Here is a 13,969-nt window from a genome sequence, read left to right as displayed (position 1 = left end):
TACAATACAATACAGTTTATTTTTGTATAGCCCAAAATCACACATGAAGTGCCGCAATGGGCTTTAACAGGCCCTGCCTCTTGACAGCCCCCCAGCCTTGACTCTCTAAGAAGACAAGGAAAAACTCCCAAAAAAACCTTATAGGGAAAAAATGGAAGAAACCTTGGGAAAGGCAGTTCAAAGAGAGACCCCTTTCCAGGTAGGCTGAGCGTGCAGTGGGTGTCAAAAGAAGGGGGTCAATACAATACAATACATTACACAGAACAGAACAATTTCTCAATATAGTAAGAAATAAAAAATATAAATTTTAGAAGTACAGAGCAGAATTTAACAGTAGATGATATATCCCATAATAAGATTTGGATTTGTGTAGAGTCCTGGAGACCTCATCCTTCAAGCTGCCTCCCCCATTTGGCCATTCCACGGCTGAAACAGTGCTGGGCCAGCCAATCCGATGAAAGGACCCCTCGTTCTCATGATTCCTGCGATCCTCCATCAGAGATGACTTTACCGTAAGCAGGCAAAACAACTTGGCAGGTGGGCCGTGGCACCAAGTGCCACATTTGAGTACCGAGAAGAAAAACAGAATAAGTGAGGGTTAGTATACAATTATAACTGTCATGTTACTTATGTTTAAGTGCTAATGACTAACAACAGAGATGCAGTCTGTACAGTTAATCAGCAGCTCTAGTCAGGATATGCTAAACTGAAGTAGTGAGTCTTCAGCCGGGATTTAAAAGCTGAGACTGAAGGGGCATCTCTTATAGTAGCAGGCAGACCATTCCACAGTTTAGGGGCCCTGTAACGAAAAGCTCGACCTCCCACTGTTATTTTATTAATGCTTGGAATCATAAGCAGACCGGCATCTTGAGATCTTAATGTGCGCTCTGGTTTGTAAGTCATGATAAGTTCAGACAAGTAAGCCGGACCTCGACCATTTAATGCTTTATATGTTAAAAGAAGCATTTTGAAATCTGCCCTAAACTTAAACGGGAGCCAGTGTAAGGATTTAAGAACTGGAGTTATGTGTTCGTATTTTCTTGTTCTTGTAATAATTCTTGTAGCCGCATTTTGGATTAACTGGAGGCTGTATAAAGAACAGTTTGAACATCCAGTGAACACCGCATTGCAGTAGTCAATCCTACTAGAGATAAATGCATGAATTAGTTTCTCAGAATCCTGTTTATTTAAAAAGCGCCTTAATTTCCTAACATTTTTAAGATGGAAGAAACATGTCTTGGACAACTTTGTAATATGCGCTTTAAATGACATGCTAGAGTCAAAGATAACTCCTAGATTGCGGGCTGATTCAGTAAAATTGACTGGGATTCCCACTGAGTTAAATGATGACAAAATATTGTTGTGATCAGCATCATTCCCTCCAACAATTAACATCTCTGTTTTATCTGTATTTAAAGACAAGTAGTTCTTATTCATCCACTCCTTTAATTCACTAACACAACTAATTAAAGACAACATTGGAGAAACTTCATTTGATTTAAATGAAAGGTATAACTGGGTGTCATCTGCATACGAGTGAAAATTAACATTATGTTTCCTAATGAGAGATCCCAGTGGAAGCATGTACAGTGCAAGAATTTCAATTAATCAATCCAGACATTTTCTGAACCCATTTAATATATCGAAGGGTCACAAATCCCAGAAGCAATCTAGGCAGCATTGGGCATAGGAAAGGGTGCCAATTTATCACATTAAAACCTAGACACACTCATACCTGGCCAAATTTGAGTTTTCGGTTAGTTTAAAGTGCAAATGTTTAAAATATGACAGGAAAACTTAATGGTCTGGGAACAACTGTACAAGCACAGGGAGAATGTGCAGACTTTGAACAGACAGTGACCAGTCCACTGACTAAACCCATGTGCTTGGAGACATGAAGCATCAATGTTAATCAATCACTATGTTGTTATCCAATCTTCAATATTTTTATACATTGCATTATTTATAGTTTCACATGGAGTGGTGATTTATCCAGGGTTGGTATCATGAGATATTTATATGATATATAAATAGTGTTGTTTATCATAAGTCTCCCAACCAAATTCAAGCTTGTTGCAACATGAGATTTACTTTCCCTGTACGTTAATTCTCATCAGCAGATAATGCTGACCAAAATAACTCTTGAAAGTACTAACTAACGAGGAGAACTGAGTGTCATTGAGCGTAAGACTAAAAATGACTGCAACATCTGTTTGAGTTCCTCTTTAGCTAAAATACCACATATAAATAATGATGAAACCAAAGAAAATCTTGTGACCTTCACATTTAATATAAGGCAGAAATGAAGTGCTATTATCAGTAACATGTACCAATCTGACTGTTGCCAAGTAATGTCTTTTTTACACCCATGTTGCCTGATCTGAGTGCTTTTGCCAGACAAGTAACATCACCATGTATTAGGCTTTTCTTACTCATGCTTCAAACAATGCTATACAGTAACTAAAAATATATCTCTTCTTCATAGACTTTAGCAAATATCCAGTTGTTTTATCTATTGAGGAATCCCTGTTTTACTGCAAAGAAGTGGGCCAAATTCAATTACAGTGAAAATCCCAGGATCTAAAGATTAAAACTGCATATTAAAAAAAAAAACATGAGATTTAAAACATGCATATCAAGGTTAACTAGAGTAGTACATTCTAACAACTTTAGACTATGCATAAAATTAAAAACAAAAGATATTTAACAACCGTGCGTAATAAGCCAACACTATTATCACAATATTCACAAGTTGGCAGTTACAAGGAGACAATAAAAACATGCAACCTATGCACTGAAATGCCCAAAAAGATCAACAAATCTCAGAAGCAATGTAAGGCAAAAAACAAATTACTTAATTCTGTTTTTACTGGATCTTCATAACACTGATTTGATTTACAAAACACTGCCAGAATGATCTGTCAGCTCTTATCCCTCTCTCCCCTTTTAAATGTATTATTCAGGTGATTCTTGGCTTGCTTCTTCCTCCATCTATCCTGAGCTTGGAGTTCAAGAACAAGGATGAGATGTCTTACATGCCACAGGATCAGGAGGCTTACCTCCAGGAGAAGGAAACAGAAGAGGCAGAGAAACCAGTGAAAGAGAAGGAAGACGATGACATGGAGTTCACAGTAAGATCATACTGTGGGACGAAGTACAACTCTGTGGTGAGAGCACCCACCTCAGCCCCGTGTCCTCCCCCCAGCGTCTTCACAATAGAGTGCCTGGACCTGGAACCCCTGTAGAAAATCAATATATGTTGCATATATGCAAAATAAATACACCATGTACATTCTAATTTACATGGGATTCCATGGAAGTTTACAGAAAGCATTATAGGTGGCTTTGTGGTGCAGTGTATAGCATTGCCATCTTATGGGTCCAGTGCACTAAGTTCAAATCCTGTGCCTGGATATTGTCTGTGTGCAGTTTGTACATTCTCCCCAGGTTTTGTGGTTTTTCCATAAAAACCCCAAAGGTTAAGTTAATTGGTAATTCCAAATTGGCCCGGGTATGGATGTGTGTGTGTTTGTGTGTGATCCTAGGAATGAACTGGCATCCAAGGTCATTTTCTACCTTGAAACCAGTGCTGCCCAAAATAGACTCAGACTCCCATGACCCTGAAATGAGTTAAGCGAGTCTGAGAGTGACCTGCAGTGAGACATTAACGTATATGCAACATATACAGTCTTAAGTGTGTGTATATTGGAGTAGCGTCTACAATTTGACGTCAACGGGCCTGCTTGTATGGGGTGTGTCTCCTTATAATTATAATAGCTGATTTACAGTAATAACCTTAGATGTACCTGTGAAGAAAATACTACTAGAGTAATGGGGGATGGAAATGAAATCTGTAACACCTGCAAATTAGATTCCTTTTAGAGTGAATAGCAGTGCTGATTTATTTGAAGAGACTGTATCTGACCTCCACTCCAAGCAGCAAGCCTCTAAAGACCTTCTATGTAAGAAATGTCTATACTGTACTTGTTTTCTGTCTGTTCCGTTAGCTGTCTCCAACCCTTTATGTTTTATATAACATTTTGAAATGGTATTTGCAAATGAGTGATAACAACAACTCACCCATCTAAGAATACTGTTTTCCTTCTCTCTCTCTTCTTGTTTATATCACACATTAGTGAGATATGAGTATGCAGTAGCTTTTTATTTCATAATACATGTTGCTGACTAAACATGAAAAATTTCCATTTGAAAATATTACTCAGTGGTCAATCCTGCACGGTATTATCTCATCGCATCTCAAGTCAAGCTCAGAGTCTTCAGGGTTTATATCATTGGAAAGAATTATGAACAGAAACACAAAAACTGCAAACCTCTGACTGCCATGAAAGGTCATTACTAACCAAATTGCAGTTGCTGTAATTATAAGAGTCGTCTTTGGAGTACTTTGACCCATACTTTCCAAAACCTTTCACTTTTGCTTCCATATTAATACCTGTCCCTAGTTCAATTTCAATCTAAATGTCAAGTGTACATAGTATAATGAAATTCATATTTGCATGTTTCCTACAGACTAGTGATAGTAGTACAATAACAAAAGCAGACAATGAATAAAGAATGAAGCAGACAATGCAGTTGTCATCGAAGACACAACAGCAGGACTCTTGAGCCTTTCATTAGCATGCAGCGCAGTAAGGATGTTGAGTGCTGCACTGTCAGATGGCACAGCAGAAATATTGAGTGCTGCGCTGGCACGTGATGGAGTTAAAGATGCACCAATCATTTGGCTGCATGTCTTCTTTCAATGATGCTGGATCTCAGCCTTGAGCCTCAGCTGAAACTCTGCAGGTGACCTTACACCCAGGCCAATGGATCTTAGCAGATGGAGAGGTGATGGTGGTGGAGGTACCAGTCTCTCAGCTGTCTTTCTTCTTGCACTGATGCTGTAAACAGATTTCCAGATTCCAGATCTCATCATCAATACTCTTCCATAACTCTTGCCTATTTAAGACCTATCAGAACTTCTCCTTATTCCACTGCTGACACCAATGTAGTCCCAATGGTCACCAGTGCCAAGTGGCAATAGATTTTCACTCTTTACATTGCCCTTGTAGGTATCTTGCTATACTTTAAAACAAGGGTTCTCAGTCCCAGTCCTGGGGGCCCACTGTGGCTTTAGGTTTTTGTTTCAACCAGATTCATAATCAGTGACAACACCGAATAATGAAAGGCGGCAGCTACTTTAGCGTCAGATCCACTAATTAGTAAATAATGGATTAATTAAACAATTAGAACACCTGGAAAAATAGAATGAAAATCAAGATAAAAATATTGTTAAAAACAAAAAAAATACATTATTCCCATATAACTACTTAGTATTTTTCAGTATTTTCTTTTTTTTAACCAAACATAGTTTTCTAATTTCTATATTATTCCCAAAAAGCAGAATCTGGGAAATAACAGTTCACTTAATTAGCCCAAGAATCCAATTAAAAACAGAAGCTGGTTGGAACAAAAACCTGCAGCCACAGTGTGCCCCCAGGACCGAGTTTGAGAAACACTGTCTTAAAACACCAGTCACTGTTGCCACACTAACTGGGATACATATGTGACTTTGGCAGACTTGCTGTTTTTGAAGGATACCCTGCAGCTTGCTCGTCTGCATGATTGATTGTCAGTTTATACTGTTAGTGACTCGTCCTCAAGATGAGGCACATTATCAGTGTCATTACAGTACTTTTAAAGCTCCTATTGTTGCCTTTTCTCTACAAGTTAAATTGCAACAGTAGAGGACAAAGTTCCTTAAAAGCAAGAAGAAAACCCTGCTTCCCTAGGTTAGACTTTTGCCTACTAAACTTGCTGACTCAGGACTCATGCTTAACCTGAACAAAATTAAAGCTCATAATGATATTGCTCGTAATGATGTCTGCTAATGCACCACAAGAGCAGCAACAAGCCACAGAATTAAAGAACGGGTTTCATTAACGACAAGAAACAGCACCTCATTAAGCAGCTGATTGGAGTGAAATTGGTTGGAGTTTGAGGCCCTGACTTAGTTGGTCTTCTGTTGGCTCCCACACTTCACATTTCATTTCTGTTTGGGTGCCATTTAAGGAAAGAAATTAAACAAATCAGAGGAACGATGAAGAAATTCAGGGGAACAGAGCTTAAAAAAGCAATTCAATTAAAATTAATTCACAAGAAGTTAATTAGCAGCACAAACAGGGCACTCATTAAAAAAAAGGGTTAGAATGAAAACCTGCAGCCACGGTGGTCCTCCAGGAACAGATATGGCGACCCTGATCTAAAGTATTGCATTAAAAAATGGGTTTTCAATAGCCTCACAAGACCTGATAGTGTGGTCTTAGTGACGGCATTCAATTCATTGTGCCTCCACTCCCATATCCCAGAGATGGCTAAGTGTAGAAAGGATGAAGTGTTGGCCGTCCACTATGAAAGGAGATTAATTAATTAACTCACTGGAGGTTTGAAAATGTACACAAAAATTGACAACAAAAATATTGATTGATATCGAATAACCATTTCAGATATAGTATACTGTCTATTTTGGACTAAAAACCCACATTGAAAATGTCAGCTGTGCCTATAAAATAGGTAATTCAATGACACAAAACATACACAGAAAAACTATATACATACTATATATGCAAACTATTTATACATATTACTACTCTTTTCAGTTAATGCAGTGTAATATTTGAAAATTAAGATAATACTAGGTAGTTGCCAGCAATGCAGAACACGAATCATACAATGTAAGATTATATAAAGCATTAACGTGTTTATAACTCAATTTGGCGGCATGGTGGCGCAGTGGGTAGCACTGCTGCCTCACAGTTGGGAGACCTGGGGACCTGGGTTCGCTTCCCGGGTCCTCCCTGCGTGGAGTTTGCATGTTCTCCCCGTGTCTGTGTGGGTTTCCTACGGGCACTCCGGTTTCCTCCCACAGTCCAAAGACATGCAGGTTAGGTGGATTGGCGATTCTAAGTTGGCCCTAGTGTGTGCTTGGTGTGTGGGTGTGTTTGTGTGTGTCCTGCGGTGGGTTGGCACCCTGCCCAGGATTGGTTCCTGCCTTGTGCCCTGTGTTGGCTGGGATTGGCTCCAGCAGACCCCCGTGACCCTGTGTTCGGATTCAGCGGGTTGGAAAATGGATGGATGGATAACTCAATTTGAAATGTATTTTTAGATGAGAAAATAAAACGGTTAAGTTGTTTTCAACAGATTTCTGAAAAACACAAAACAACCATAAACATATTTTATAATTAAGTAATATTCTTAGACCTTCTTAATCCAATCCAGGCTCATAGAATCAATGCATTTTGCCAGTACAGAATAAAAAATAAAACAAAACAGTTTAATTACTTTTAATAGAATTTTAACATTAAATTCATTTCACATGTTTGAGTCCTTGCTGTGGAATTACATGCAGCTGTGCAGTGCATATCTGTTTTAGATAACTAGACATACGGGGCACATAGCATGGGTGACACCCAAAGCTCAAGGCTTGACAACGATGAATGTAAATGCATAGCACATACAATCCTGAAATATATTTTCCTGAGTATCTGGATCCAAGCATTATTGTTACATCCAAAAGTAACAGGTAATGAAATAATTAATCGATCATCAGAAATATAACAAGTAAAGGTAATGAAACAACCAATCCTTGTAAAAGTGGTCTTTAGCTAGCATATCTTCACTTGGGTGTGGGACTTTCACTAATCTGACAATTCAGCCAGGAATAGAAACATGATTAAGTAAAGCTGCACCACACTTTCCACAACAATTAAAAATGCTTATCTATTTTTCACAACTGTAAATTCCATTCTTGTTCTATTTGGGGCTAAGTGTTTGAAATATGTAGTAGCCTTTACAATCATGAAGTGACACTGGAAACTGCAAGTGGTAAAATTACATTCAGCCTCCACACATAAATATTGAGAAAATGCATCTTCTTCTTATATAATACGCTACCATGGCTGTCTGTTTGTCTGTCCAGGATTTTAAATCACCTGTAGCTTGAAAACTGTTTGATCTATTGACCTGAAATTTTGTACACATATACTACGTGACCTCTACTGTTCGCTTTCGGGGTGATGATCTTTATTACTCTTTATTTTTATTTTATTTTATTGTAGAATCAACTCTTGGCAGCGGCCAGCAGGGCGGCTGTGCGGTGCATGCGTACGGGAGCCGTTCTCATCCCTTCCACCTTTGCCGTCACTTCCTCTATCTTTTCTATCTTAAATCATCCTTGAGGCAGATTGAAGACTTAAGTGCCAACTTAAGTGAAAAATTAAGAAAAACATACTAAGTAATTGCAACACAAAAACTGACTTAATCAGTTTAACGCGAAAAGATGCCAAAGAAAGAAGAAAAGAAGCGGGCCGCTATGGTGGAGAAAAGAAGAGATGCTCAGGAAGCAGCAAGCGCATCAACCTCTGAGCAAACAAATGCTAAATGTACAGAGAAAGAGGATGAAAACTATAAGTCACATGTATTCACTGCACATTATTGTGCAGTCCACCGTTACTGGTACATTATATTAGCACAGTGTAGTATTTGCCTAATGTATGTTTCTTTTTTCCTGCCTAATTTCAGATATCAATATTCACTTAAAGAATGAAGACAGAATAAAATTACAGCAGAGGAAAAACAATACAACAGCCATGCACCCACAGATAATGGCTGCTTGAATACTACAGAAACACTTTATATCACCTAAAATCCTGAACCATTAGTATACAGTCTTTCTTCATATTACAGATGTGTGCAGTTCTTTTAATTGTCTCAAGAAATGCACATTTGTTTGTATTATTTGTTTTTACCTTTACTGATTATGAGTGTATACCTCTTGGTTTTATAGCTGAACGTAAAGTATACAAAAGCACGTCAGTAGCATCTTTACTTTAGACACTTATAAACACATGTATTAAAGTGTTTTTAAAAGGAAACGATAATCTAAAAATGCAAAATCCAACTTATGAAAGTTTGCTGGCAGTTAATACCTGAACGTAAATGTTCATATATTAAACTTTGAAAAGTAATTGACAATCATTTACTTCTTTAAGACAATGTTATGAACCACCAAACACTTTCTTCAGAATGTATTATAAAAGTATAGATGCTAGATGTATAACATAAGTTTCAGAGTAAAGCTAGATACAATACTGTTTTATGTTACATTAAATGAATATATCAGATCTCATCATTTTATTTCTCTTTCTCTCTCCTTCAATGTTATGTTTGCATCTTTCTCTGGCTCTTTTTCAGGCAATGCTGGGAAAAGTAAATAAAGAATCTTCTAGAAAAAAAGATGTAGATGAAGTACAGAATCGACATAGGCTAATACCATTTGGAAGAAAAATCTATGAATTTTACAATGCACCAATTGTGAAGTTTTGGTTTCACACTGTGAGTATCCACTGCAACTGTATAGTTCTTTTTTTTTTTAAACTTGTTCAAATTTACCTTGTAGTTGTCATCCAGTTGATATGGGGTGGCTTAAGACTAAGGTGGCTTATTGCTTCAATATTGAATTCAATTTGTCTTTACTCTGTTTCTACAACAAAGCATTTTTTAAGCATCTTATCTGGAGAAATTCCTTCATAATGCATTTTCAATTGCTAAGATTCAAAAGGAAAGAAAAGAATACCATCTTCAAAAAATATTCATTATAATTAAAATAATTACAAAAGTAATGTATTTTTCCTGCAACAAACTGTAAACATTCTTTGCAGTAATCAGTATAGTCCTGGATTTGCCTCTGTCCTTTTTTGTGCAATTCATATCATGCATCATGCTCTCTTTAGCATATCATATGTAGGGAACAGCCCGGACATAGACAGGTAGACATGATTTAAGCACCAACACATGTTTATTTACACAATATTTACAAGTGGAACACACACACAACCCAGTGCCGTATCATCAATCACCCCAAAGTCCTGGCCTTTCACAATGCCTGTACTCTTCAGACTGCCTCCACTCCTCTCCTCCGACTTCTGTCCTTCTTCCACCCGACTCCAGCCATCGAATGGAGGGAGGCGGCCCCTTTTATACACACCCGGATGTGCTCCAGGTGCCTCCTGATTAGCTTCCGCCGGCACTCCCCAGTGTGGTGGAAGTACCAGCTGCGCAGTCGGAAGCACTCCGGGTGTCCCTGGTCTTCTTCCCCCCAGCACTACCGGGTGTGGAGGAAGTGCTGAGGGCCAGGGCTCCATAGGCATTGGAGCGCCCCCTGGCGGTGACCATAGATAGATAGATAGATAGATAGATAGATAGATAGATAGATAGATAGATAGATAGATAGATAGATAGATAGATAGATAGATAGATAGATAGATAGATAGATAGATAGATAGATAGATAGATAGATAGATAGATACTTTATTAATCCCGATGGGAAATTCACAAATTCACCATGGGCCCCTATAGGGTTCAGCTTCTAAGCTCTGATCCTGTGGTCCCCATAGCCACCAGGGCGGTTTCCCCCACGTGGTCTGGGGGAGGCGCAAGCCCTCCTCCAGTCCTCCTAAGCGTCCCAGCTGGGTACCACCCCCAGCCTCCTGTGACACATACTATTTTCAATGTCAAAAACTTTACAGACAACTATATCACTATATGAGTTAGAACAGCCTGCATTAATCAGAACATAGATTCAACCAGGTCAAAACTAAGTGGCACGTAGAAGTTTATGCATGTTTATGCCTTGGTCCATAAATGTGGCAAAATAGCTACTCACACCATAACCTCCAAAGATTATGACACTATTTTCTGATACTGAATTGTGATCTCAGATTTGTGAGTGCTAACAACCAATTCTAACTGAGCTGAGAACCATTCCACAGCAAACCACAGATCATTGTCTGATGAGATCAAGAGGAATATATCATCTGTAAACAGCCCAAGTGTTTAACACAGTGTTCATTATGGACAACCCATAATTAGCACAGAAATACAGTTAATATTTAGCACTCAGATTCAGATCTGTGAGGCCATTCCACTCAATCACACTCTTCCAGATATTTCTGTCATTCCCCACTTCAAAGTTAAAGCTTAGAGAGTAATTAAAAAGACTGAGCACTAGAGTTGCACACACATAGAGTACTGCTGTTTGCTTTTGTAAAACATAAAGAAAGCTTTGAAGTGACTTTCCGATTCACTGTAAGAAGCTCTAACTGAACAGCACTCAGTCTTAAAAGTATACTCACAATCATCTGCTGTGGGACAACTCCAAAGCAGTATGGAGACCAGAGACTAAATTAGAAAAAGACTTGCTCGAGAGATAATGCTGCATGAGCTGGACTATATCTAGATGTATCTTACATCCTGCCACGTGAGCTCTGTCTCATTTGCCACCAGAGAAGTTATGTTCTATGTCCTAAGAACCAGTTTCCATTACCAAGGTCTAGATATATACCACTCTTTATCTGCTAACAACCTGGTATTAAACATATCCTCACACGTCACTCCATGTAGATCTTTCAGGCACTGAATTCAACTGGGTTACATGGGTTACTCACCCACCAGATGCTTTCCAGTGAATACCAAAATCCCTGGCTACAGGAGAAGACCCAGTGTAAACCCACATTGCTAATACAGGTATCACAAGGACAGGTAAATAGAAAATGAGGTGGTGGAATGCTGCTGTGCCTTTAACAACACATCCAGTAAATTATGTGTGCCATAAATTTACATCTAGTACCATTTTGCCATCACCTCTCAGTCTTGACATTTCATGTTGGAATAATTTATTTAAAGATTTTCTTATTGTTTGTTTACATGTCATGTTTTGTTTTGTTTGATGGGTTTGTGTGGTGCTATTTTTGGCCACCAAATATCACATTCTGCACTTGAACGTGGGTATAGACAAGTGATATAATTCACAACTTTTGCCACAAAAGCACTGTATACACTCATAAATGCTCCATATTTCCGACAAGAAATGCTATACCTTAAGAGAAAACAAATAAAAACATATTTTTTAAGCATTTTTACCGCACTTATTACCACGCTTATTTTAACTTCGTCTGTTTGTTGTCTGGTACAAATCTTGTAATTGATATTTAACCCACTTCCTATTGTCCAAATGACATAAAATTTTACACACTCACTTCCGATGACAATACATGAATCAATAATCAGTTTCACTAATTGATCAATTAATCCATGTTAATTATGAAATGAAATTTTCATATGAAGAATAGTTAAACATTTCACCAATAGATGGCACTAGTAATGGATACAAATATTAAAGGAAGTGTTAAAATATTGATTACAAAATGATACTAAAACAAACCCAAGACTAAAAAGTTAGAATACTTTTTAAAAACCACACTTATATTCAGTTAAAAAGTGTACGAAAAAGTAAAAAATAAGTTTCTCATACATCACTTGTACAATAAAAGTGTGGGCACTTTTCATCAATCAACATTCAAAAAACACTTCTTAAAATCTTAGCAAAAGCACCCACCTTTTATTTTCCAAGTGATGTATGACATATTTTTTACATTTTCGTACACTTTTTAACTTAATATAAGCATAGTTTTTAAAAAGTATTCTATATATATATATATATATATATGTATATTACTCCTGATTATGAATTTTGATGTTAAATATTATATTTCATATTGGTATAGAAAATATTTGAATGGCACAGACCTACTATTTTGCCTACAATAAAACAATCTTTGGAGAATTATCACAGCAAAAAGTACCACATGGGCCTCTCATCATCTTCAATTAACAGGAAATTGTATTCATTGGACCTTGCAGTGTTTCAGAATCCTCCAGTGTCCAGTACTTGTGCTCTTTAGCCCACTACAACCACCTGTTCTTGTTTTCCTTGACAGGAGTGGAAATCAGCCGGGTTATCTACTGCCATACTCCATTTGTGACATGTTGCAATGAGTTGTGAATTCTGAAATGTCTGTTTTTGACACTGCATGTGTGCTCAACTGTTAGTAGATGGACTTCATCCATCTACTGTTTCTCTGCACAAGTCCTTTCATCAATAATCTGTTTCCAACCATAGGTCTGCTGTTGGCGGAATGTACTCCTTTGATACTCTTGTTTGTTAACACTCCAGCAGGATATTTATTCCCAATACACTAATCCAACATATCAAGTATTAATTACTATGCCACACTCAAAACTACTTAATATTAAATGCTGTCCTTTCTCTTTCTCTGACCTGTCCACATACACACAGTCCACTATTATATCCCAACCAGCTTTGAGTACAATTGTCTGCACATATGAAGATTTCATTGATTGAAACTGTCATTGGGATGGGCTGGTGTATGCATATTTTATATTTTATAGACCTATAATGATAATTGTGCACTTTCATACTTAATTTTACTTTTACACTTATAATGATAAATATATTTTTCTATCCCTGTAACCCTAAATTGGATTAATCTGGTCTGAGAATGTCATGTTATATTCTTTCTATATTTTATTTAGATGGCTTATGTTGGCTATCTAATGCTTTTCAACTACATTGTTTTGGTGAAGATGGACTTGTGGCCGTCTATTCAAGAATGGATTGTTATTGCCTACATTTTTACAACAGGAATTGAGAAGATGAGAGAGGTAATCCTGCTTAAAATAACAAAATAGAAGAAACTAAAATTATGAATCCTCTTCCTTTGCAGTGAATCATTTACTGTAACTACATCTTTTTTCCCCAACACAAATACAGTTGAAATAGTGCTTGGATGTTTCTTAAAGGAAAGATGTATTAAAACAACTTTAATAATTTTACAGTTTCAAAAATTATTTTAATAGACCAACAAAAATGTACTCATTTGTATAAGAAAGGTGAATACCTGAAATAACAAAAGGGAAAGATTTCAAAGACATCCAGTAGAAAAATGTGATTCCAGAAAGCTGACCAGGGTCCAGACATTCTCAGAAACCAGAGAATGTTATGAATCTAAAAAAATACAATGTGTAGAGCATAACAAATTTCACAAATAAT

General features: G+C 37.3%; 1 protein-coding gene and 1 long non-coding RNA gene across 2 annotated transcripts in view; one reads left to right on the top strand and one right to left on the bottom strand.

Moving 5' to 3' along the window:
- Positions 1–13,969, bottom strand: part of LOC114652130 (uncharacterized) — a 148,284-nt gene that overhangs the window by 9,532 nt on the left and 124,783 nt on the right. The window lies entirely within an intron of this gene.
- Positions 1–13,969, top strand: part of trpm3 (transient receptor potential cation channel, subfamily M, member 3) — a 971,875-nt gene that overhangs the window by 908,960 nt on the left and 48,946 nt on the right. Inside the window, exons 18-20 of the mRNA XM_051927388.1 lie at positions 2,964–3,167; positions 9,253–9,393; positions 13,453–13,581. Coding sequence (XP_051783348.1) covers positions 2,964–3,167; positions 9,253–9,393; positions 13,453–13,581 — 474 coding nt within the window. The remainder of the gene's footprint in view (positions 1–2,963; positions 3,168–9,252; positions 9,394–13,452; positions 13,582–13,969) is intronic.

This window comes from Erpetoichthys calabaricus, chromosome 5 (assembly GCF_900747795.2).
Source record: "Erpetoichthys calabaricus chromosome 5, fErpCal1.3, whole genome shotgun sequence".
NCBI lineage: Eukaryota > Metazoa > Chordata > Cladistia > Polypteriformes > Polypteridae > Erpetoichthys > Erpetoichthys calabaricus.
This window is presented reverse-complemented; position numbering and strand designations above follow the sequence as displayed.